Source organism: Chelonoidis abingdonii, chromosome 3 (genome assembly GCF_003597395.2).
Source record: "Chelonoidis abingdonii isolate Lonesome George chromosome 3, CheloAbing_2.0, whole genome shotgun sequence".
Lineage (NCBI taxonomy): Eukaryota > Metazoa > Chordata > Testudines > Testudinidae > Chelonoidis > Chelonoidis abingdonii.
Window position 1 is genome coordinate 157,192,480 of NC_133771.1, and position 26,556 is coordinate 157,219,035.

Here is a 26,556-nt window from a genome sequence, read left to right on the forward strand (position 1 = left end):
AGCTTATACAGAATAAATTCATAAATGGTCTGCCCTCTATAACACTGATAGAAGGATATGTACAGCTGTTTGCTCCCCCAGGTATTAATTACTTACTCTGGGTTAATTAATAAGCAAAAGTGATTTTATTAAGTATAAAAAGGATTTAAGTGGTTCCAAGTAATAACAGACAGAACAAAGTAAGTTACCAAGCAAAACAAAACAAGACATGCAAGTCTAAACCTAATACATTAAGAAACTGATTACAGATAAAATCTCACCCCCAGAGATGTTCCAATAAGCTTCTTTCACAGACTGGATTCCTTCCTAGTCTGGGTCCAGCAATCACCCTGTAGTTACTGTCCTTTGTTCCAGTTTCTTTCCGGCATCTCTTGGGGGTGGAGAGGCCATCTCTTGAGACAGCTGAAGACAAAATGGAGAGGCTTCCAGGTCCTTTTATATTCTTTCTCTTGTGGATGGAAACCCCTTTGTTCTTCCGTGCAAAGTCATAGCAACAAGATGGAGTTTATAGCTACCTGGGCAAGTCACATGTTCATGAATGATTCAGCTTTTTGCAGGCCGACGCCATTGTTTACATGTTAATTTAAGCATTCCCAGAAAAGCTCAGATGTGGGTTGATATCTCCCAAAGTCCGTTGTCAGTTAAGTGTTTCTTGAGTGGGCACTGTAGCAAGGCGGTGAGACACCCCACAGCCCTGCAGAGGGACGAGCCTCCCCTAGCACTAATGTGGGCGGAGCCAGCAGGTCCTGAGCCCACCCCCCACAGGGCAGGACACAGGCCCGGAAGTAGAAAAGCCCATCGGCAGAGCTCACTTGAAAGCCGGCTGCTGGAGAGGCCAGATGCCTGTGGCCTAGCTCTGGGTTGGGACATGCCGGCAGGCTGCAGCTGACACGAGGACTGGCCGGGCCAGCCAAGCCTACCACTGGCCAGCTACCCAGAGGAGCAGCCCAGCCTACCCCTGGCCAGCTACTCTGAGGAGCAGCCCAGCCTACCCCTTGCCACCTACCCTGAGGAGCAGCCGAGTCTACCCCTCGCCCGTTACCCAGAGGAACTGATGATGCTGGAAACCTCTGAGGACACTGCCCTAACCCAGGTACTCTACGAGGCGGAGTCCAGAAGTAGCCCGGGGGCAGTTGACCTGGGTCTGGTGCAGCTCAGTCAGAACCCATGTCAGTGTGTTGCGGTCAGGATCCCCACTGACACAGTGTCAAGTCTCCTGCCGCTGCTAGGACCCTGGGGTGGGACGCAGTGGAGTGAGTGGGCCTGCGTCCCCCCTGCCACCCCAGTCATGGGTGGCAGTCTCCGCCTCAAACCAGACGCTCAGAAGCCTGAGCTCCAGTCTGTTTATTTGCTGCCCTGCCCTGACCCAGGGCCTGGGCTCCTATTGGACTCTTGGCTCAGCCCCTGCTTAAGGGCCTGAGCTCCAGACTGTTTGTTTGCTGCCCCGCCCTGACCCAGGGCCAGGATCCATAGTGAACTATTGCGTGTTGGTGTGATCCCCCACAGCTCCGCGAAGGGATGAGCCTCGGCTGAGCCCTTCTATAGGCACTTACTGAGAATAGTCCTTTCTCAAGAAGCTGACCAAATGCTTCACTGAGGTTACTTAGAATCAAACAAATTGAGATACAAGTACATAGCCAATATTCATAACCTCAAATACAAAAATGATGCACACATACAGACAGCATAATGATAACCAGCAAACTACAACCTTTCCATAGATACCCCAGTTGATTCCTCTGTAGGAGACCTGGTGCAACCATATAACCCTGGTTGCAGCAATAATCTATATGGTCATAGTTCATGTCAATAATGTCACATCTACCTCCTCATTCATCCTTTGTTTCTCTCCCTAATTATTCCCTGTTATTGGACATCCCATTGCAGTTGATCTGTGGACTTTCTCCGTGAAGAACAGGAAAACTTAACCCAAAATCTCCTTTCTTCTAGCAGGAAAGTCTGGAGAGAGCTAAACCACCTGACAAAAGAATTATAGTTCTGAGGAAGGCTTAAACTGTCAAATTCTGCTCCATTTTCTTTAGAGGCATGATATATCTGTCCTCCACTATTTGAGGTGAAATTCAAAGTTTGTCCTGCTGGAGAAAGTGTTTTTATATGATTTTTTCTGTCTAATAACCTGAGAATCAAAGTTTAAAGGAATTAGCTCTACAAAGCAACTGTGGAAGTATTTCAGACAGAATAATGCATTTGTAGCCACTCTGAGCTGTGATTGACAGATCTTGAACCTTTGCACTGCCCACTGGCAGTATACCTGCTCTCTGGGTTTCCACAGCCAGTAGAACCCCCACCCACTATCCTCACCTCACCTCAGTATGGCCACTGTCAGTCATTAACTAGCCCCCGTTCCCTGGGGCAGACTGCAGTGTAAGTGCCAGTCATCACTGGCAAGGGAGGTTTAGATCCGCTGCCTCTGCCTACTTTTGGTCTGCCCCCTGCAATTCCAGTACCTATTCAGCCTTACACTAGGCATGCAGCCTGTCGGTTTTCCAGACCAGAGCTCTTCTGGCGTTCCCCAAGCCCTACTCCACCTCAGGTATTCTGGTATGCTCCCCAGCAGCCAGGCCCGTCTCCCTCCACAACTAGAGGAGACTGTCTGCTCCTGGCCCACTGCCCTCTTATAAGGGCCAGCTGAGCCCTGATTGGGGTGTGGACACAGCAGAGCCTCAGCCCTCTCCTGGACTGTTTTAAGCCCTTTAAGGCCAGAGCGGGTGACAACCCCGCTACATGTAGACATGCCTTCAATCTAAGCAATCCTCTGCTTCAGTATCACAGAAGATAGCACTGTTGATTCTGGTCCATAGGCAAGTTCCATCAAAGTCAGAGCCAGAAGGAGCTCCTTTCACACCTGTGGCACCTCACCTTACCAACACTATCTCGGAATCAATCATGCTGGAACCAACCATTCTGGCTCTGTTGGTGCTGGTATTGCCAGCAGTACAAGAATTACGCTACTAGTGCAGGCAGACATGGGATAAACAGCAGGATTGCTACAACACTCAGTATCATGCCAACCTTTGGGTGTTGAGCATTATAGAAGGATACACTCTCCGATTTATTTCTCTCTCTGCTTCCTACCCTCCCTGCCCTTCCCCTCTTCAGGGACTCCTCTCATGAAAAACTTCTGGTTCATGAGGTTCAATCTCTCCTTCAGGTAGTAGCTATTTATTTCCTAATCTTGAAAGCCAAAGGAACTCTCTAGCCTATTTTAGACTTGTCAGCTCTACATTTATCTCCAAAAGATAAAGTTTTGCATGGTCACATGGGCATTCATTAATCCCTCTCTGGAGACTAGAACACCACTCTTGATTTAACAGATGCTGACTTTCATGTGTCAGTATGCCAAGGGCACAGAAAGTTCCTCAGATTTGTAAACACTTGCATTACCAGTTCTTGGTGCTTGCGTTCAGCCTATCTGCAGCTCCTTTGGTGTTCTCAGAACATATGGCCCTGGTAGCAGTGTTTCTCAGGAGACTAGGAGTGCAGGTCTACCCTTACCTGGACAACTAGCTAGTCAAGGGTCAGTCCAAAGCCCAGGTTAAATCCAATATTCATCTCATTCATTCAGTCAGTCTTCAAGGCCTTGGGACTACTGATCAATGCAAACAAGTCTATTATTAGCCTGGTACACAGGAGACAGTTTGTAGGGGCTGTGTTGGACTCTACCCAGGCCACAGTGTTCCTCCTAGCATCAGGATTCCAATCTATTTGATCTTTTGTGACAGACCTCAAGATTCATTCAACCACAATAGCCTGAAACTATATGAAGCTCCTAGGGCACATGGCTTCATGCACATATGTAATACAACACATGAGGTTGCACTTCAGACCCCTTCAGATGTGGCTGGCCTCAGTATATTTGATAAACCATCTGCATTTGGACAGTGTGCTCACAGTACCTTTTCAGGTCCTAATTTCATGGAATTGGTGATTGAATCCTCTCAGTGTTTGTGCAGGCACTCACCTCCTCTGCCCTCAACTGTCAATGATTCTGGTTTCAAATATGTCACATTTATATTGGGGAGATCAACTGGGGCTTCTCTATATTCAGTGTCTTTGGTCCTCAGCAAAGGTCATTCTTCAAATCAGTGTCAGAGAGCTCAGGACAATTTGTCTTGCCTGCCAGGCTTTCCTATTTCATGTTAGAAATGTATTTGTCCTTATAGACAATATTACAGCAATGTTTTACCTCAACAGGGAGGGAGGAGCTCAGGGCTTATCTATACTGGCACACTAAATCAGTGCAGCTGAGATCAGTGTAGTGGTGTCAATTTAGCAGGACTGGTGAAGACACAATAAGTTGATGGGAGAGCTCTCTCCTGTCGACTTCAGTACTCCACATCCCCTAGAGGTGGAAGGTAAGTTGGCAGGTGAGCGTCTCATTTGACATAGCATGGTGTAGACAGCATGTTAGGTCGATGTAAGCTACGTCGCTCTGGGGGTGTGTGGCATGGGTGATTTTTGCAAACCCCTGAATGACATGACGTACATCGATTTAAGCGGCAATGTAGACCAGGTCTCAGTCATCTCTCCTATGTCAGTGTCATGATCTACAGGCCTCAAACCCGGTCCACTGGCACAGTCATGCTATACTCCTCTACTGAGCTGCCTGCTAACAACTGCTGACCCAGGACCCATGAAGCCCAGCTTCAGTTTGAGGCTCTACCCCTGACGTCCCATTGGCCCAGTCATGGAGCAGCTGATTGGCCCTTTGGCCTTACTTAATCCAGCAACAGGAACAGGAAGCTGTTCAAACAACAGAGATCCACCCTGCTCTGGACTGTGTATCTTGTGCCTCCTGCTCCTCCTGCTTGACTTCTCAGCTTCCTTACTTGGCTTGATTCCGGACCTCCGACTTGTGGTTCCTGCCTCTGTCCTCCCAATATCCTGACTTGGCTTGACTGTGGTTACTGACTTGTGGTTCTGGTCTCCAGTCTGTCTCTGGCTCCTGTCCTCCTGGTATCCTGACCCAGCAGATTCCTGACTGTGGACTCTGGCTCTGACTAGTACGTGTGACTTCCCACTGCTTGGACCTCACAGTCACGAAGCATTTACCTGTGGGAATTTTGCATAGCCCATTCAATGAACCTTGAGGCCCGTTACCTTCCAGGGGTACAGAATGAGCTAGCAGATTGCCTGCTCAGGTCTTTCTCCAGCTACAAGTAGTCCCTTTGCCTGGATGTAGCCACATGGATTTTCTAGCAGTGGAGGACTCCCCAAATAGACCTATTTGCAAACAAATACAACGGAAAATGTCACCAGTTCTGCTCCCTACAAGGCCACAGTGTGGATTCCATCACAGATGCTTTCCTCCTACCCTGGATGGGAAATGCTTTTTATTATGTGTTTCCCTGAATCCCACTCCTACACAGAGTGCTACTAAAGATCAAGTGAGCCAAAGACTGTGTTTTATTAATATCCTCAGTGTGGTTCCACCAACTGGTTCTCCATTCTACTGGATCTCTGAGTGGTAACTTCAATCTCACTCCTGTTGCGTTTGGATTTGATGTCTCAGGATCATGGCTGGCTACTCCACCCAAACCTATGATCCCTTCTTTTAACAGCCTGGAAACTCCAGGGTTAACTCCCAAACAGCAGGCTTGCTTGAAGCAAGTTTGCCAAGTCTTACTAGGTAGCAGAAAGCTCTCCACCAGGGCCACCTATCTGTCAAAATAGAAGCAGTTCTCCCTCTGGGCTTATCAAACCAGAGTCTCACCAATACATTCGTCCATCCAACAAATGCTTGACTATCTGGTGTATCTGAAACATCAAGGCTTACTGATTTCCTGCATCAAGATTCACCTGTCAGCAGTTTCAGCTTTTCACCCTTACGTGGATAACTGTTCTGTTTTTTTTCTAATGACATGACAATTACCTTCCTTGAAGGCCTGGAAAGATTGTACCCTCAACTGAAGAAGCACATTTTCCCTTGGAACTTGAACTTAATTTTGTCTGAACTTATGGAATCACCATTTGAGCTTCTAGCAAAGTGCTCCTTACTACACTTTTTGTGGAAAGTGGTTTTCCTAATTGCTGTTACTTCTACCAGAAAGGTCTCTGAACTGTGCACCCTCACATTTGAACCATTGTACACAGTCTTCTTTAAAGATAAGGTGTGTTTACACCCTCATCTGAAGTTTCTCTCTAAGTTTCAAATTTTCATATCAATCAATTTACTTGTATTTTACCCCAAACCACCCACAAATACAGACGAGCAATGGCTACACACATTGGATGTTAGACGAACACTGGTGTTCTCCATACACAGGGCCAAACAGACCACCCAACTGTTTGTGGCCTGAGTGGACAGAATGAAAAGTCTTCCAATCTCCACACAGAGAATTTAATCTTGGATAACTTCTTGTATCCACGTGTTATGATCTGACACGCTGCCAGACAAACTGACCACCAACTCCATAAGATTGCAAGTGTCCTCAATGGCGTTCCTAGCGCAGATTCCTATCCTGGACGTTTGCAAAGCAGTAACCTGGTCATCCATACACACTTTCTCCTCCCATTACACCATCACTTAATACTCATGAAATGGTACCAGATTTGGTTGAGCTGTACTGTAGCTTGTATATACATGAACTCCAATCCCTCCACCTACTTACCTGCTTGGGAGTCACCAAGAGTAGAATGCACATGTTCAATTACTCGAAGGACAAAAAACAGCTACTAACCTTTCATAACTGTTGATCTCTGAGATGTGTTGTATGTGTCCATTCTATGACTCACCCTCTTATTCCTCTGCATTGGAGTTCCTGGAAAGAAGGAACTGAGGGGGCATTGGATTGGCTGAGCCATTTATACTAATGCCAGCAGTGTGTAGCAGGAGAGGGCACTCGAGCTGCCCCAATGGCTACCACTGAGGGAAAATATTTCTGCTGTGCATGAGGCGCATGCACACTAGGAGTGGAATGGACAAGTGCAAGACATCTCAAAGAACAAAAATAATGAAACTTTAGTAACCATTTTCCCCCTGACTCTAGTAAAAGTGGCTCAGGCATAGAGGAAACGCCTCAGAAGTGTCAGCCAAATCAAGGTATGTGGCTTGATTCAGTGCTTGCTGATATCCCTTAATGAGGAGGTAGCGCTGATCTACTTTGGCTAGGTTTAAAAGCCAGTCACCAGTGAAACTGGAACAGTTAACTGTTAGCAGCAGAGTTTTGTGGGAGTTTGTAAGTGGGAGTTCTGGGGGAGGGATATTTTCCCTTTCTTTTTTTCTAGGAATAAGGATTAAAGAAGAGACAACCATGATGGTTACTAATGCAGCAGTATAAGTGATGTGAGGAGGAGAGTAGACAAAGAAGATGGTCAAATGCAAAAGCAGTGGGCGCTGCATCATCATCCTTAAGGGAGTCTGATGGAGGCTACTTATGCATGAAATGACACCTGATAGAGCTCATGGAAGAGATGATCCAAAGATTAGAGATGCATCTGGAGATGGAATTCAGACAGTGATTTGAAGGTATAGTGCAGAGAAGGACAGAGGAAGTCGTACAGATTACACACGATATGTGGATACCTGCCAACAAAAGGATCTGGAAGGTGGACTACCAGACAAGGATGATTCATGGAAGAATGTGCCCATGAGGACAAGGCAGAGGCAGAGGTCAGCTGTCTGTGCTGAAATCAAGTTGAATAACAGGTTTGCTGAACTGGGGAACGAGGAGGAAAAACAGGTGTGGGGAGGGAGCAAGAAAAAAATTATTGAAGTCAGTCTCTGCGGAAGAGATGATGGAGATAGCTAGGAACTGGAGCCTAAGGAAGAATGGGATGATATAAAGGGAATTGTGAGAACGAATTTAATAGAGAATCATACCAACACCAGGAAGAGACAGGTATATGTGATCAAGACTCCATACCCAGAATAATTGACAGGCCTGTTACCAGATCCAGAAAACAGAAGAGCATGTTGTCTGCCAGCAGCAAGGATCGAGATGTGGACATTATGCTGAAAGGAATTATGCTGGGAGTGAGGGAAAATCCATTGATTGTGCTGTGTATTGGAATGAATGATACTGCTAGAGTCTCACTGAAATGGATTAAGGATGACTACACTTGGCTGGATAAGACACTTAAAGATGTGGAAGTTTAGTGATCTTCAGTGGAATATTTTCAGTCCCTAGAGAACATGGGTGAAAGCATGACAAAAGAATGAAGATCAACAGATGGCTCAAAGATTGGTAATATCAGGTAGGTTTTGGGATGATCTGCCATTGGGAGGCATTTACTGAAAGAGAATACTTCTCAACTGATGGACTCTACTTGTGTATCTGTGGTATTAATCTTCTGGAATCAAGACTGGCATGATTAATGAGAGAGGCTTTAAAGTAGGAAATGAAAGGAGAAGGTTGAGAGGACATGCATCCAAGCTGGTGACGGGTTCTGCTCGATAACAATCCAAATCAGTGTGGACTGACGCATATTCATTTTCATCAACTGAGTCAAATGCCAGGAGCAGAAGGTTGATTTTCTTTTTTGGTGGGTCAGGTTCTATAGTTTCTGCATCAGAGTGTTGCTCTTTTCAGACTCAGGAAGCATGCTCCACACCTCATCCTTCTTAGATTTTGGAAGGCAGTTCAGATTCCTAAATCTTGGAGCCTTGGAAGTGTCGTTTGTTAAATATGGTGTGCAGTGGGGACACTGTACTAATACATTCTTTAAACAAGATAATTCAATTACACCTGCCTAGAACAGAAACATAAGTTAAACTTGAAGCGATAGAGTGCTCTTGTAAATATCAGAACATAACATTATCATCTGTCAAGGATGTAGAAATCTAGATTTAGAAAGTCTGTGGTCTTGTCAATACCAAAAAGTGCAACCATAGACATGGAGCGGTAGCTACTGATTTCCCCGGCCAAATTTGTTGAGGTCTGCATACCCCTACATTTAAAAAACCAATTTAACATCAATGAGTTTGCAGTAAAAAGTATCAGAATGCCTTGTCCCACCTCTATACTGTATGTGTTTAAAACATGGCATAATTTCAGATCTGGATTGCACATACATACATTATTTTAAATATTATAATTAAAAGCTAGATATATAGTACAGTAAAAGCTTTGTTATCCAGCATGTTGGGGGAATGTCAAGTCAAAGTAAAAAATTCCAGTTAACTAAAAATTATACTTACCAATAGAGGGGAGGGAGTTTGGGTGTGGGAGGAGGCTCAGGGCTGGGTGTTGGGACATGGGGGGGTGCATGGCATGGGCTCTGGGAGGGAGTTTGGGTGTGTGAGGGGGCTTGGGGCAGGGAGATGAGGTGTGGGAAGGGTTTCAGGGTGCTGGATCCGGGTGGCGCTTACCTCAGGCAGCTCCTGGCAAGCGGTGACATGTCCCTGCTGCTCCTAGGTGGAGGCATGGCCAGGTGGCTCTGCATGCTGCCTCTGCCTGCAGGAACCGCCCTCACAGCTCGCAATGGCTGTGATCCCGGCCAATGAGAGCTGCGGAGTCAGCGCTCAGGGCAGGGCAGTGCGTGCAGCCCCCGCAGCCATTTCTCCACCTAGGAGCAGCAGGGACATGTCACTTGTGAGGAACTGTCCCGATCCGGCATCCCGAAATGCTGGTTTCTAGAGCTTTCCAGTTGGTAAAGTGCCAGATAACACAGTTTTTATTGTATTAGGAAAGGTTTCACATCTGGATAATGAAGATTAACTTTGTTTTTTTTTTTACTTTGCAGGATATCTGTATATCTGCTATAAAGGAAAAGGATATTGAAGCTAAATTGTCTCAGATAATTGAAAGTTGGGGAGGCCAGAATTTGAGTTTTTCATCATTTAAAGCAAGAGGAGAGCTACTGTTAAAGGGAAGTGAATCAGCAGAAATTATTACACTTATGGAGGACAGTTTAATGATCTTGGGCTCTTTACTTAGTAACAGGTAATTCTTAAGTGATTTTTTTTGGTGGATTTGCTCATTTTTGTACATGCCGAAAATACACACACTATAATTAAATCAGCAACCATATTACTAGACTGACACTTAGTCAGCAATAAATGTGGATGAAATGTTATTGTTTTATGTAGATGTTGGTATATTAGTAATGTTACTGCAGATAACTTCTCTCAGCTTGCAAATGTATAGCAATCTATTCTCTTGATACATTTGAATAAAATTAAATTTGTTTATTCAAGTTTTCAAGAGATCATTTTTGCTCTCTAATTTGCATATTTTCTTTCACTCCCTCTATAAATATTTTACTTTATACTTTAATTTAAAGTTATTCTTATTTCTCATCCCTGATTTTAGATATAATACACCATTTAAAAAAGATATTCAGAGCTGGGTATACAAACTGAGCACCTCCAGTGATATCATTGAAGAGTGGTTGGTTGTGCAAAACTTATGGGTTTATCTTGAAGCTGTTTTTGTAGGGGGAGATATTGCAAAGCAATTACCTCAGGTAAATCTATAATACTTTTTGATATTTATATTCTAAAAAATTTAATTAAATAACAGTTTACAAGAGAATGTGTTACCATGTTGATTTAAATTATGTTTAGGAAGCAAAACGTTTTCAGAACATTGACAAATCATGGATAAAAATAATGCAACGAGCTCATGAGAATCCTAATGTTGTTAACTGCTGTGTTGGAGATGAGACTATGGGACAGCTTCTGCCTCATTTACATGAACAGTTGGAGGTGTGTCAGAAATCACTTACAGGGTAAGAAGTTTTTTAAAATACATGATTATGTCATAAATTTATATAAAGTCAGTAATGTTGTATTTTAATTACAAATCAAACTGCTAAAAGTGTTAAAAATAGAAGTTACTTTTATAAGGTTGTCACATACAGTAATATATTGTAGTATGTCTCTAGAAGAGCAGTACTGCAATCTTCATTTTATTATTTGTATTCAAAACTCCATAGGCAATTGGTATGGCTAGATAATCTCCCAAGAATAGGAATCTGTACTAATAATATTCAAAGGAGAAAGTGTTCCTACAGTCTGTATAGTTCTTCAGATAGATTTAGACACCCAAACTGCTTCTCACTTTGAAGTATCATACATAGATTCTGATGTGAGGAACTGAATGAACACAGGATGTTAGCTCTTGAAGTCCAGAATTCAGTTTAAACGATTTGCTGGACTGGGGCCTATGATCCTGTTATAAGTGTTCTTTGTTGCCAGAAAGGCATGTGTGTGACCCCAGCAGTCTTGGGGTATGTCTATATTTGGAGCTAGAGGTGACATTTCCAACTTGCATAGACATCCTCACGCTAGCTGTCATTGAGCTAGCATGCTAAAAATAGCCTAGCGCTGTATCACAGGCAGCAACAAGCAGTGACATGGGATAGCCACTCTGAGTGCAAATCTGCCTGGATGCTGTAGGTACATACTTGTGGCTAGCCTGTACTACTGCTCTCTGCCACCACTGCACTACTATTTTTAACTTGCTAACTTGATGAAAATTATTTCAAGGCATAAGCGCCAACTTCCTCTTTTTTCCGTGGTTGCTAGACCTCCCCCTTTGCCCCTGGCCCTGTCCCCACTCCACTGAACTAATGGAAATCACTGACTAAGCATCTGCAATCAGAGTTGGTTGAAGTGTCAAACCAGATTGTGACAAAAGCAACTTCTTCTGTAGGCACAGAGAAAATATTTTCTTTATTTCAGTTTTTTCAGCTAGTTCAGTTCAAAGATGAGAAACTGACTGGGTGTTGAAAAAGGAGGAAAACTTATTTTTCTCTTCTGAACTATGCACAAAAGTGAGGTGTGAGAGAATGAGATCTACTAGTTTTAAAGTCTTGAATGACAGGGTGACCAGAAGCAATAAGTTCAATTCACTAATTGAATTGCAGATAATACTTCCTTTGTTTAATAAATCAGTTAAAAAACAAAACATGTTTTGATAAACTTACTGTTTTCTAATCTATATAGTTCATTTAAGGTAGTTTTATTCAACTAATAAAAACATTTTAAAATGCTGTTTTTAAAAAAATTAATGGAACTTCAGCTTGCATCCAAATGCAGCTTGACACAAATCATGAGTAAAAAATTAATCTAGTAAATAACAAATGTGTCATTTGCCATTTTCTAACATCATAAAAACTATAAATATTAAGAATTTGAATAAATGTATGTTAAATTCTATAATTGCTAAATAAGTGTATAAAAATATAATATCCTCCTGGTTAGCAAAAAGAAGCACCAATTTAGTGCAAAGGCTGTATTAGGTGCATATCAAAATGTTTTAATGGTTACCAACCAATAAGAATAATCCTTTCTTTAGAAAAATACCTAAAAAATACAAATGCGAAACAGGATTCAAATAAATTATTTAAATCAGTGTTTCCTGATAGCCAATTTAAATCATGATTACAATTGGTGATTTAAATTACTTTGCTTTAAAACAGTCCACCATGGCACGTAGTACTGTGGCAGTTAGCTATGGCTTTTGATATTTTAAGCCCTGATTTGTGAAAGCTGCCTTATTGAGGACACAGCACTTAACTATGTGCTTTAAATTAGGCAAATGCTTGAAGTGCAATTCTGAATAGAGATGTACTCAAGCATGTGCTTAAATCTTTTTGTAAATTGAGCGTTACAGTGATGGGTGTAGGAAGGATGAAGAAACTGGTGTTTTTTAAAATGATGTCATATTTCACAGTCTGATTCACAATTTCATGTAGAATACATTTTGTAATAAAATTTTTCCACAACATTTAAGATATTTAGAGAAGAAAAGGCTACTGTTTCCCAGATTCTTCTTTATCTCTGATCCTGCCCTTCTTGAAATTCTTGGACAAGCAAGTGATTCACACACCATTCAGGTAAGTTTTGAGTGACTATTTTAAAGTGAGCATGCTAACAAAAAAAAGCTTTGAAAGAAATATTTAAATAAATAAAATATGCAAAAAGCAAAGGCAAAGTAAACTGTAAATGTAATAAATTCTTCTTGCAAACCTCATTCAGAGCAAGATTTTTAGCTGCTCTTCAGACTTTAGATTTTACTGTAAAATAAACACGCAGAAAGTAACTTAAAATTCCACATTTAGTGCATTATGACATTGTCCTGCTACATAATCTGTACAGTATAAAACTCCATTTGTGAACTTCCTTGCATGATCAGGTCAATAGTTATTTTTCTTATATGTCTGCTAATATTAAATGTTTACATTAAATTACTTTCTGAATTATCCTTTTAGCCACATCTTCCTGCCATATCTGACAATATAAATGAAGTGCAGTTTCATGCAAAGGATTATGATCGCATAATGGCAGTCATATCAAGAGAAGGAGAGAAAATTCCAGTAATACTGCTAATTTCTTATCAATTTATCACTAATGTAAAATGTTCCACTGTTTATTTTTTTTCAGTAACTTTATGATATGAGAAGCCATTCTTTTGCTGAATGCACACAAGTAGATGGTTAAATTAAGTTAAAATGGTTAATTACATAATTTATTTGAAAAAAAATAACAGAATAAATTCTATGTATTTGGTAACATGTTTATTGATATTTAAAATCAAAACAATAATTATATAACATTTATAACACAGTAATAAATATTAGGGATTTGGTAGCTACATATAATTGTGTACATTTAACTTATATTTAATTTTTCAGTTGGACACTCCAGTGAATGCAAAAGGACCTGTAGAACTTTGGTTGCTAGATTTGTTGCGCATGCAACAGTCTTCATTACACTGTGTAATCAGGGCAGCATATTATCAAATTAGTGACCCAGGATACCAGCTCCTTAACTTCCTTTATCACTTCCCAGCACAGGTGAGAACAGGGGGGTGTATATATGTCTATGTATGCATATATGTATAGATTACAAGCAGCCTTCTGAGAAAAGCAGAGGTTGTACAATTTATGTGGTTGGCAATTGTATTTATTTGTTTCAGGTAGTCCTCAAAATGTGCTTGGTGTGATACAAACATAGTCCCTGACCTCAAAAGTTTATACTCTCAAAAAGTCCATCTAACCCAGTATCCTATCTTCCAACAGTGGTCAGTGCCAGATTCTTTGGAGGAAATGAACAGAGCAGGGCAATTATCAAGTGATCTCTGTTGTCCAATTCCTGCTTCTGGCAGTCAGAGGTTTAAGGACAGCTGAGCAAGGGATTACATCCCTGACCATCTTGGCTAATACCCATTGATGGATCTAGCCGCCATGAATTTATATAATTCTTTTTTGAACCCAGTTATCCTTTTACCCTTCATAACATCCCCTGGCAACAAATTCCACAGATTGACTGTTCGTTGGGTGAAGAAGTACTTCTTTATATTTGTTTTTAAACTGCTGCCTATTGATTTCATTCGTTCATGTGTTATGCAAAGGGGTAAATAACACTTTCTTATTCACTTTCTCCACAGCATCCATGATTTTATAAACATCTATCACAATCCCTCCACTAAGTTATCTCTTTTTATGAAGCTGAACAGTCCCAGTCTTTTTCATCTCTCCTCCTAAGAAGCTGTTCTATACCCCTGAACATTTTATTTGCCCTTTTCTATACCTTTTCCAATTCTAATATATCATTTTTGAGTTGGGCAATGAGAACTGCACACAGTATTCAAGGTGTGGGCATACCATGGATTTATATAGTGGCATTATGTCTTATCTTCTATCCCTTTGCTAATTATTCCTAATATTCTGTTAGCTATTTGACTGTTTCTGCACACTGAACAGATGTTTTCAGTGAATGATCTAAGATGATACCAAGGTCTCTTTCATGAGTAGTAACAGCTAATTTAGATCCCTCATTTTGTATGTATAATTGGGATTATTCTTCCTATGTGCTCTTATCAATGTAGAATTTCATCTACTATTTTGTTGCCCCGTCACCCAGTTTTATAAGATCCTTTTGCAACTCTTCGCAGTCAGCTTTGGACTTAACTGTCTTGAGTGATTTTGTATCATCTGCAAGTGTTACGATCTCACTGTTCACTTCCTTTTCCAGGTTGTTTATGAATATGTTGAAAAGTACAGATCCTTCTTTCAGGGAGCCCTCTATTTACCTCTTTGCATTGTGAAAATGGATGATTTATTTCTGCCCTTTGTTTCCTGTCTTTTAAACAGTTATTGGTCCATGAGAAGACTTTCCCTTTTATCTCTTTGCTGAAAACCCTTTGTTGAGAGGACCTTGTTGAATGCTTTTTGAAAGCCCAAGTACACTACATCAACTGGATCACCCTTGTTCACATGCTTGTTGATGCCCTCAAAGAATTCTGATAGATGTATGAGTCATGGTTTCCATTTACAAAACCTGTGTTGATTCTTCCCCAACATACAGTGTTCATCTATGTGTCTGATAATTCTTTACAGTAGTTTAAAACAATTTGCCTGGTACTGAATTTAGAATTACCGGATTTTAATTGCCAGGATCATCTCTGGAGTGCTTTTTTAAAAATCAGAATTATATTAGCGATCCTCCAATAATCTGGTAGAGAGGCTGATTTAAGTGCTAGGTTACATATCTGGGTTAGCAGTTCTGCAATTTCATATTTGAGTTCCTTCAGAATGCTTAGGTGAATGCCATCTGGTCCTGGTGACTTCTTCTTACTGTTTTATTCATCAGTTTATTTCAATATTTTCTTTATTGACACCTCAGTCTGGGATAGTTCCTCAAATTTGTCATCTAAAAAGAATGTCTCAGGTGAGGGAATCTTCCTTGCATCATCTGTAGTGAAGACTAAGGCAAATAATTCATTTAGCTTTTCTGCAGTAGCCTTGTCTTCTTTGAATGCTTATTGTTTTTGTGTCTTTTGCTAGTTGCTCTTCATATTCTTTTCTTAGCCTGCCTAATTATATTTGACTTGCCTGAGTTTATGCTCCTTTCATAGCATCTGACTTCCAATTTTTACAGGACAAGTTTTTGTCTCTATCTGCCACCTTTAATCTGCTGTTTAGCCATGACAAATTTTTTTTGGTCCGCTTACTAATTTTGTTTGATTTCGTTATACATCTAGTTTGAACCTCTATTATGATGGTTTTTAAAAGTTTCCATGTGCTTTTCAGGCATTTCACTTGTGTGATTGTTCCTTTTAATGTCTGTTTAACTAGCTTCCTTATTGTTGTGAAATTTCCCTTTTTGAAATTAAATACTACCGTGGTAGGTTTCTTTGGTATCTCCCCCCCTAGAAGGATGTTAAATTTAATTATTAATGATAGTTTCTGTTACCAAGCTGTTCAGTTATATTCACTTCTTGGACTAGACCCTGTGCTCCACTTAGGACTAAATCAAGAATTGCCTCTCTCCCTGTGGGTTCCAGGACTAGTTGCTCTAAGAAGCTGTCATTAATGGTGTCTAGGAATCTATCTCTGTATCCTATACTGAGGTGGCATATATCCTCATTATTACTGGGTCTTCTGGTTTTGTAGCATCTCTTATCTCCTTGAGCATTCACAATCACCATCCTGGTCAGGTAGTCAGCAGTATATTCCTACTGCTATACTCTCATTATTCAGCATGAAATTTCCATGCATATAGTTTCTATAGCACATGTATAGTACAGTTTGGGCAAGTCTGACTCAGTTTTCCCTTTGTTTGGGGAATCCTCATTTAGTCACTTGTCTGGCAGTTCCTTGCTATGTCTCCAACCCCCTGGTTGGTTCATTAGTGGTCTCCCCTCCTAGGGTAGGAAAGAGTCCAGTGATTCAGGAGGCTGGCAACCACAGTGAAGGGTTAATAGTCTCTGGTCTTTTGGGTTTCAGGCCCCTCTTTTCTCCACAGTCTTTAATAATCCCTCTGCTGGGATTAGTAGGGGAACCCAGGCCCACCCATTCCTCTGGGTTCCAATCCATGAACCGTGTATGAAGTAGTTGGAACTACTCCCTATCCCTTCCTGCTTCCTACTGTGCCTCTCTTGTAGGCTATTTTGCAACTAATGCTCTATGATCCTCTTCATCTGGAGGTCCAGCTACCTGGACAGCTTCTCGGCAGTCTATTGCTGAAGGATCCTGCTCTCAGTGGTTTCTCAGATTCCCTGGGAGACCTGGATCCCTCCTGACGTACAGCCTTTTTATCTCACTGTCTGTTGCAGGGCCACCAGTCCTTCTAAGGAGGCAGCTCTTCATTTAGCAGCTGGTACACTATGGGATCTGGACACCTCATGACACATTATTTGGATGGTTGACTTCTCAAAGCCACCTCAGGTCATATAAAAGATCATGATGGGGTATACAAACCCCACACTAGGGAACAAGGGTTTGAGGAACAGCTCTAGACTAAGACAGCCCTGCCCAGCTACGCTTGCAAAGCTTGCACAAGCTGGAGGCAGGGCTTTAAAAAGGAGAGGAGAACAGCTCAGAGGGGGGCAGCAGAAGGGAGCAGATGGCCATTCTGAGGGTCAGTACTGCCCAGGAGCTCATTGCCTGAAACCTAACACCACAGACCTGTACAAACATACAAAGGAGAGGCTGGTAACTGAGCATGCGTGTCAGAGACTAAACGGAAATGATTTGCTCTGGGAAGCTAAAGGAAGTTGGGGTAGGAAGTGGTCCTGGAGGCAGAGGCAGCTGCTTAGCACCCCAGTGTGGCAATTGGAGCTGCTCAGCATTGGACCTTGGACCAGAGCCCATGAAGACGGTGAACCTGGGTTTCCCTACCTACTCCAAAAGGACGTTATAAAAAAAGCCTTCACTTAGGGTGAGAAGCCAGCTGGAAAAGGGGTCCCTCAAATTCCTGTGCTAAAGGGGATGACTGGAAACCCTTAGGGTGGAGTGTTGAAGGACAGCTCTGTGTTTCAACTGGGAGATGACCTGCCAACCTGTTTTTAATTTCCTAGACCACATGCTCATAAAGGGGAGTCTAGATTTCATAGTTTGCATGCTAAAAGGGCATTGTCCTACTACTTGAAGAGGAAAAAGTACTTCAGAATCCCTCCCCAAGTGTTAATTTCTTCTGCTGAAAATTGTAAGGGCTGGGCTATTTCTGCTCAGTCATTGTCTACATAGGTCTGACAACGTACAGAGAAGAATTATGAAACTTCAACTTCTTCTCCTGCTAGAATTAAACCACACTCTACCAGAGCAATGGCTGAGACTTTAGCATACCTTAGACATGTCCTGCTTGTTGAAATTTGTAGGGCTGCCACTTAGAGTTTGAGTCATACTTTTACTAAACATTACACTATAGATTTGGGATCTGATGCTCATTTTGGGAGAGCAGTACTTCAGTCATTTTTTAATTAGGGTCCTTAGTCCATCCATCCACTAAAAAATACTGTGTGCCAAACTATCTCAAGAGTGGAAATACACGGAAGAAACTCAAAAGAAAAAATGGCAGTTACTTACCTGTAACCAGAGTTCTTTGAAATAGACTCTGCATATTCCACTCCCCATCCACCTCCGCCTCTTCTGTGGAGCCCTAATTAGCTCCTGCAGTTTCTGAGGCCGTGAGGGGGACTGCAGGTGGACAGCAGAGTTGGAGTGATAGTGTGTGAACCATGGATGAGGAGGCGCACTGGGCTTGAGTTAATCCCCAGAGTACCAGGAGAAAGTGAGTGATGCACCTTGTGACAGTACCACACCCCCTTCAATAGCCTTGCCCTGAAACATACTCAAATGCAAAGGAGAGGAAGAAAGCTTGGGTGCTCTAATGGGCACTGCGATCAGAAGCTGCATTGGTTGGCACACGTCAAGCATGTGCATATGCAGAGTCCATCTCAAAGAATCCTGGTTACAGGTAACCAGCCTCCATTTTGCTTATACTTGGGGTATGGATTAAAGGTGGTTTTAAATCATATAATTCCTTTGTATTCTGAGGCTGTGCAAGAGCCTTTGTTGTAAGTTAGAGCAGCCCTGAGGCTGTAATTTATATTCTGTTTCCTATGGACTCTTATGGTCCTTGGGAAGTGAAAATAATTGTAGCACAGTACGCTTGAGCCAGGCACCCAAACATCTCCCCAGTCCATCCCCTCCAATAGGGGCTGGGAGCAGGTCTGGTGTCAAATCCTTACACTAGATCTCCACTGCTTATGGGATCATGTCACACTACCATTTCTACCCATTTTAAAGCCAATTTATGCTTACACAGCCAGAGCAGCGTAAAAGGACCTTAAATGTAACTGAGAATCATGTCAATATATCTGTGTATCTCACTGTATGACTGAGATTATGGTAAAATAATGTATAAGTTTATTTCTGGGTTTCCTTTAATGTTTATGAAATATGATTTGATAGAGAAGTGCACCCTTGAAACCCTCGGATTTTCTTCCTATGGAAACAGGGAAATCCTTAATGAGAAATCACTTTGAATCCCTCCAATAAGTTACCCTAAAATATACTTTAAAAGTAGGGTATCAAAGTCTTATAAATCTTGGCTTACAATAAATATTAATTAATATGTCAGTTAACTTGTTATATTTTATAGGTAGGGTTACTGGGAATTCAGATGCTGTGGACACATGATTCAGAGGAAGCTCTACACAATGCAAAAGATGACAGGAAAATCATGCAAGTAACCAATCAGAAATTTCTGGATATACTAAATACACTTATCAGCCAGACAACACATGATCTTTCCAGCTTCGACAGGGTGAAATTTGAAACCCTGGTTACCATTCATGTGCATCAGAGAGATATTTTTGATGACTTGGTAAAGTACAGATTTTAATTTCTGAATGTCAAATATAGTTTCTGTCATAAGGATAACCTAGTACTTACAATGACTATATAGTGCTTTTATCTGCAGGATCCCAAACTGCATTTGTGTGTGTGTTAATATGGAAACAGCATTATTCTCTCTAGTGTTAAGATTATATTTAGATTTTTACTTGTGGTGAGACTTTTGCTTAATACAAGACTAAAATCCATCTGTTTTACACTCATTCTAGTGATTGGATTTAGTCTCCAAATTTTTATTCTTTCTAAACTATTTGAATCTTATTTTTCTCTAAAAGATTTAGAAATTTTGACAAAAGCATGTTTAAAATGTTCCTTTTTGGAATTGAGTTCTGACACTCTCACCTTTTGTTTGTGACAGAAAATCTGATCTGGGAAGAGGTGTTGGATGGGTGTGTGGTGATGGTAAAAGAATAGTTCTGTCTGTATTTCTGACCAGCTTCCCTTGATTTACCACAGGGAGAGTTCTTATTTAATGAACCAAAGGAAGTGTGAGAGAGACAAGGTAGGTGAGGTAAGACCTTTTATTGGACTAACTTCTGTTGGTGGAAGGTGCAAGCTTTTGAGCTATACAGAGCTCTTCTTCAAGTCTGGAGAAGGAAGTGGAGTGTCTGACCTAAATACTAGTAAGAAAATTTGATTTCTTCCTCAGAACTGAAACAGAGCTCTGCGTAGCTTGAAGGCTTGTGCCTTCCACCAACAGAAGTTGGTCCAATAAAGGTCTTCCTTCACCTACCTTGTCTCTCTCATATCCTGGGACCAACATGGCTACAACACTGCAAATAAAGAAGTTTGTCAGACTAGGACTGCTCCTTTACATTCCTTATGAGGCTGGAGGGAGCCCTCAAGTGGATGTGGGTGGGAAGGGGGAAAAAGAGAAATGTTGCTTTGGAAGGGAGTTCAGACAGACTTGGTGGTAGGTACAGTGGCTCCCTAGCACTCTATCACTCATAGATTACTTCTCCCTCTCCCCAGTTCAATGGCTCTTTTGCTCACTGGCTTCTGAGGGCTTCTCAGCTTCCTGCAGTATTCTGCCAATGAAACAGCAGAGTTCTTGGGCTTATGGAGATGGAAACAGCTAGGGGAGCAATAGGCTGAGAGTGCTGGAAGGAGATTGGGCAAGTGAACCAGGATCTCAGGAGCTGGTGAGCCGAGGCGGAATAGAAACCAGAGGAGTAGAGGAGCCAGGGGATGGAAGGAGGGAGATAGAAAGGGCTACTTTGCTTCTACCCTTTTCATCACAGTTCCTGTACTTCCTACTCCTATAAGGCTCTTACTGGTCTGACGAGGGCAGTCAGTGGCAGTCCCAGTCTTATGTATGTTGGTTTGCCAGAGGAGAGCTCTTCTTTGGTGAACTATGGGAAACTTGTTTGAGTGGGATTGCTACTTTGTCTTTATAAGGCCAGTGGAAGTTTTGAGGGGATAGGGAATAAAAACAAGATTGTGGTAGGGAAAGGGAGGAAGAAGAGAAATTGGTTGAGGTGGAAAGGCAGGCTTGGCTGCTGGATCCCTGTTCTTGGTGTTCCATGCCCTACAAAACAATAGGGTCCATAAGTCTGGATAGACTGACAGGTAGCCCTCAGAATTAAGGAAGAGAGTTGACAGTGGACAGTGATATCAAGAACCAAGGACACTGGGGACCAGAGAGCTAAGAGTCACAAGAGCTGGTGGGTCAGAGAGGAATAGACAGCTGGGAGGCATAGAAACCGAAGAGGGTTGAGGGCTGGGCAAGAACCAGATGAAGGAAAAACCTTTAACCATGGAGCCAGTGGCTTAGATATAGCTATGGAAGACAGGACTCCGTGCAGTCCAGCCTGCCTCTCCCACATCACCAGCACCATTTCTTTCTCCCTGCATAACACAATATCCAATGATCCTTCCCTTTCCTCCCCAAACTCTCTGGATTTGCAGCGCGGTAGACTCACATGATTTAATTCCTATAGTTTGTCAAAAAAGATGCCCCTCTCTGGATTAGTGTGAGAAATTAAGCAGAAACAAGATTGCCTCAGTAGTTTTGTTTTGTTTTGTTTTGTTCTTTCTTTGGGAGAAGGCAGGCAGTCCAGGTCTTTGCATTTTCTCCAGCTTCTCAGAGAACAGTAATGGACAGTACCTTTGGGAAGAGAGGCGGTGCCTAGTTTAAGGCCGGGTGGAATTTTTTTTTTTTTTGGAACTTTGTTAATAAAAATATAGACCCCAAGAAGGGCTGTGAGTGGATTAAAGAGGCTGTGTGGCATTCTTTCATGGCCTTGAAAAAGGAGAAGTTGAGGCAGGGTGCTGCAGAGCAATCTCTGGTGTTGAGGGGATGCTCATGATGCAGCTGGCCATGTTATAAAGACCACAATGTTTTGTTTTTATTTTTTAATGTTAAAATGTTTGTGAAAGGTCTTCTGAAAGTTTCTGGTCCCCTCCCCGCCCCCCCACATAAGACTGTCCTCTCCATATTGGAATGTTAATGTGGTACTAACCAATTTGTTGGGACCCCCATTGGAGCCATTAGCCTCATGCCCATTACTCCAGTTGTCTATGAAGACAGCATTCCTCATTGCAATTACATTGACATGCATGGTTTGTGATTTGAAGCTCATGTGAACCTTTCACATACAAATTTTCACAGGCATAAAGTTAGTGTGGCCATACCCTAAATTTCTTCTGAAAGCAATTTATGACTTTTATTTAAGTCAGTCCATTCACATAGCATTTTTCCCCAATGACTCATACAACCAAGGTTGAGGCTGTGTTACAAACTCTGAATGTTATCTGAGCTCTGATTAAATGAACAATATGCTGCAGCTGTGAAAAAGGCTAATATTCTGGGGTGTATTAACAGGAGTGTCCTATGTAAGACATGGGAGGTAATTGTCCCACTCTACTTGGCACTGGTGAGGCCTCAGCTGGAATACTGCATCCAGTTCTGGGCATCACTCTTTAAGAAAGATGTGGACAAATTGGAGAGTCCAGAGGAGAGCAAAAATGAGAAAAGGCTTAAAAAACCAGAACTATGAGGAAAGGTTAAAAAAACTGGGCATTGTTTAGCCTTTTAAAAGGAAGACTGAGGGAGTCAGGGAGGACCAGATAACAATTGTCAAATAAGTTAAGGGCTGTTATAAAGGCAATTGTGAGCAACTGTACTCCATGTCCACCGCAGGTAGGGCAAGACATAATAGGCATAATCCGTAGCAAGGGAGATTTAGGTTAGATATTAGGAAATAGTTTCTCGTTATAAGGATAGTTAAGCTCTGGAATAAGCTTCCATGGGAGGTTGTGGAATCCTCAGCATTGGAGGTTTTTAAGCAGATTGGACAAATACCTGTCAGGGAGGGTCTAGATTTACTTGGTCCTGGCACAATGCAGGAGGCTGGACTTGATGACTTCTAGATGTCTCTTCCAGCCATGCATTTCTATGTTGGTTTTATGCTAGACGAAAACATTTTGTTTGTCCCTCATGATCTTGCTTTGTGTGTTCCTGTTAAAGCAGTGGGAGCTTTACTGTACGTGAGTAATAGGTTTCTTATATGGATTCAAATTATCAGAAGATTTTCTGAATATAAACTTTAAAAATAAGTTCTTTATGCAGTGCAGAAATGTATTCAGCTTTACTTCTACTGAATCTTGAAACAGGTGGTCATGGAAGTATAGTGAAATGTTCTATCTTTATTATTCTAATGCAGTTACTCATTATATAAGACCTAATACTGGGCTACTGTGCATCTGTAATTTATGGCTTATTTTTCTTTTTGTTTAAGGTAAAAATGCATATCAAGTCAGTAACTGATTTTGAATGGCTAAAGCAGAGTCGATTTTATTTTAAGGAAGATGTGGATCAAGTTTGGGTATCCATTACAAATGTTGATTTTATTTACCAGAATGAATTTCTGGGATGTACTGATCGTCTGGTTATAACTCCTCTGACTGATAGGTGAGAAACAATGTTTTTCTTGGGGGTTGGGGAGAAGCCAAAAAACTGTTTAACATGCAGAGTGGCTTCTTTTATATAATACTCTGGACTGCTGTAAATATAAAATTGTACATTATGTTCCAAAACATGTCGTGAATATCTTCCTGTATGTTTGAATAGGCACCCACGCCTCTTTTTCATGTAATAAAATAGAATCTCACTAATCTACATACTTTATAACTCCTACAGAAATATGATCTCTTCACTCTTCTCAACAATGATTTAATTAACAGCAGAAATGTGTTTATTAGTATAGTATTTTATCATTTAGGAAATATTATATTATATAATGACAACTTGATGATAGAATTGGTATTTGAGGCCCAAGAGACTCCTGGACTTGGCTCAACAATTTGATGTGGGGGACTTAGAAATCTCCTCATCTTCCTCTTTGTTACTTCCCTATTAACAGTCAGCAATTTTTGTAGCTTTCTTCCAATACACATGATTATGCACCTGGCTGTCATGCAAATTGGTCTCTAAGGTCCACTGATATCCAGTCCATGTACTGAGTCTTTGGCCTCCCCCTTGGTCATCTTCTATCCATGATCTTTGCAAGGATCATCCTACCAATATAACTCTTGGATCTTCACTGGATATGTCTATACCAATGTATCCTAGTCTTACTCACTTGTCTTCATTTCATTTCTTATCACAGAACATTGAACCATTTGACCATCTCAACATCTTCATTTCTGTGGTGGATGATTCCTTTTCTTGTGGCTGGCCAAGTCTCTGTTCCATCCATTAGGGCGGGTTGAATTAGTTTTACTGTACCTTCATGGACATCTCTTTATCACAGAAAACTGGGATCAGCTCCCACCATTTATACTGTGGCTTTGAAACAATGCTAGGCATCACTTAGGAAGACAGCACTGTCACCAACCATTAATCCTAGGTATTTCAGTTCTTTCACTTTTCTAAGTTCTCTGCCTGTAATAACCTTTTATTGTGGGTCCTCCTGCCTAAGCTATCATAGCCTCAGTCGTACCAATTCTCCATTTCAGGAGGTTGAACTCACTGAATAGTAGATTTTTCTAACCCTCCTCCAGCATCTGAACTTTACAATCTCTCAATTTAGTGTCTTGTTCACATGTCAGATTTACTCTTCTCTAAGACCTCACATAGCTTCAAGCTTCTTCCAGACAGCATTTCCCTATTCCATGTTGCGTATGTCAGCTTACTCACTTCTTTAAATGTAGTGGCCCTAATCTAGGTTACAAGTCAGGCAAGGTTTTTGTACATCACTTGCAGAGCTCACTCTGAGGTACACTTGACCTAGACATTAGTTCACATGAGCATATCTATTGGACAAGCTTTATGGATCACCTTCCCCTTCTCCTAGCTGAGCTGCCTCCCTAGGTTAGGGAGCTCATCTGCCCCAGCAAGACTTATTTTAAGGCAGACTTTAATAACCTTGACGTCCTTGTCATAGGGCCTGTGTGGGCATTTTATGGAAGGAGCCACACCACCAGCTATCCAACACATCCTGCTGAGAGATGCCTCCAGTTGTTCTGAGACTCCTTATTTGGATCTTTTCAACTGTCTGGCATATGCAGGGATGTTCCTCTAGCTGCCACCCAGGGATGTGCCTGATGGGAGTTGATCACTCCTTCACAGGGTATGGGACCTAACAACCTAAAGGAAAAATACATCTTCCTTTAAGTTAAAGTTTCCAGCTCCTTTGCTTGTGAAGATTACCTTGAAAATGTAAACCAATATGAATTGATATAAACCCCTCACTACAGCTGAAAGCTAGTTACTGATTTTTCCTAAGAATCATAAATGTAGGACTGGAAAGGACCACAGTTAGGTCATTTAGTCCAGTCCCTTGCACAGGGCCCTGTGGACTGCAGCTTTCTAGAGTGCCTCCTGGTACAGTTGTGCATCAGGTACAACTCCCTGAGCTACTTCCCCATGGCCTCCTCCCAACACCTTCTTTGTCCTCACCACCAGACCTTCCTCTTGATGTCTGATAACGCTTGTACTTCTCAGTCCTCCAGCAGTATGACTACTCACTCTCAGCTTCTTGCATGCCTGTTGCTCCCAGTTCCTTGCACGCACTTCCTCTCCTGTCTCCCTGGCTCTCTTTGGCCTGACTGGAGTGAGCCCTTTTATAGCATCAGAGGGCCCTTAATTAGAATCAGGTGCTTAATAGCCTCACCTGACTCTTAGCAGGTTAATTGGAGTCAGGTGTTCTCATTAGCCTGGATCAGCTCCTGCTCTGGTCACTCAGGGAACAGAAAACTGCTTATCCAGTGGCTAGTATGTCTCCCTTCTACTACTCTGGTGTTCCCAACTGGCCTGGGTCTATCACACAACCTTTTATGTACTTGGAGACTGTCATATTCCCCCTCAGTCATCAATTTTGCGAACTGAACAAACCCAGTTTTTTCCAATCTTTCCTCGTAGGTCATGTTTTCTAGGATTTTAATCATTTTGTTACTCTCCTTTGAACTTCTCCAATTTGTCCACATCTTTTCTGAAGTGTAGTGCTTGGAACTGGACACAATACTGCAGTTGAGGCCTTATCAGTGCTGAGTAGAGTGAAAAAATTACTTCTTATGTCTTGCTTACAACACTCCTACTAATGCATCCCAGAATGTTTGCTTTTTTTTGCAACAGAATTACATTGTTGACTCATTTAGTTTCTGATCCACTATGACCTCCAGATCCTTTGCTGCAATACTGTTCTAGGCAGTCATTTCCCATTTTGTATTCGTGCAGCTGATCCTTCCTAAGTGTAGTATTTTGCATTTGTCCTCATGGAATTTAATCCTATTTATTTTAACTGGTTTCTCTGGTTTGTCCACCATCATTCTGAATTATAATCCTGTCTTCCAAAGTGCTTTCAACTCTCCCAGCTTGGTGTCATCTGCAGACTTTATAAGTGTACTCTCTATGCCATTATTAAAATCATATATGAAGAAACTGAATAGAACCAGATCCAGAACAGATCCCTGTAGGATCCCACTCGATGTGGCCTTCCAGCT

General features: G+C 41.8%; 1 protein-coding gene across 1 annotated transcript in view; it reads left to right on the forward strand.

Annotated features, from left to right (window-relative positions):
• The window catches only part of DNAH8 (dynein axonemal heavy chain 8), a 621,721-nt gene that overhangs the window by 304,548 nt on the left and 290,617 nt on the right, over positions 1 to 26,556 (forward strand). The window contains exons 37-44 of the mRNA XM_075064269.1: positions 9,706 to 9,905; positions 10,275 to 10,428; positions 10,529 to 10,692; positions 12,702 to 12,804; positions 13,180 to 13,284; positions 13,603 to 13,764; positions 19,358 to 19,582; positions 23,352 to 23,524. Coding sequence (XP_074920370.1) covers positions 9,706 to 9,905; positions 10,275 to 10,428; positions 10,529 to 10,692; positions 12,702 to 12,804; positions 13,180 to 13,284; positions 13,603 to 13,764; positions 19,358 to 19,582; positions 23,352 to 23,524 — 1,286 coding nt within the window. The remainder of the gene's footprint in view (positions 1 to 9,705; positions 9,906 to 10,274; positions 10,429 to 10,528; positions 10,693 to 12,701; positions 12,805 to 13,179; positions 13,285 to 13,602; positions 13,765 to 19,357; positions 19,583 to 23,351; positions 23,525 to 26,556) is intronic.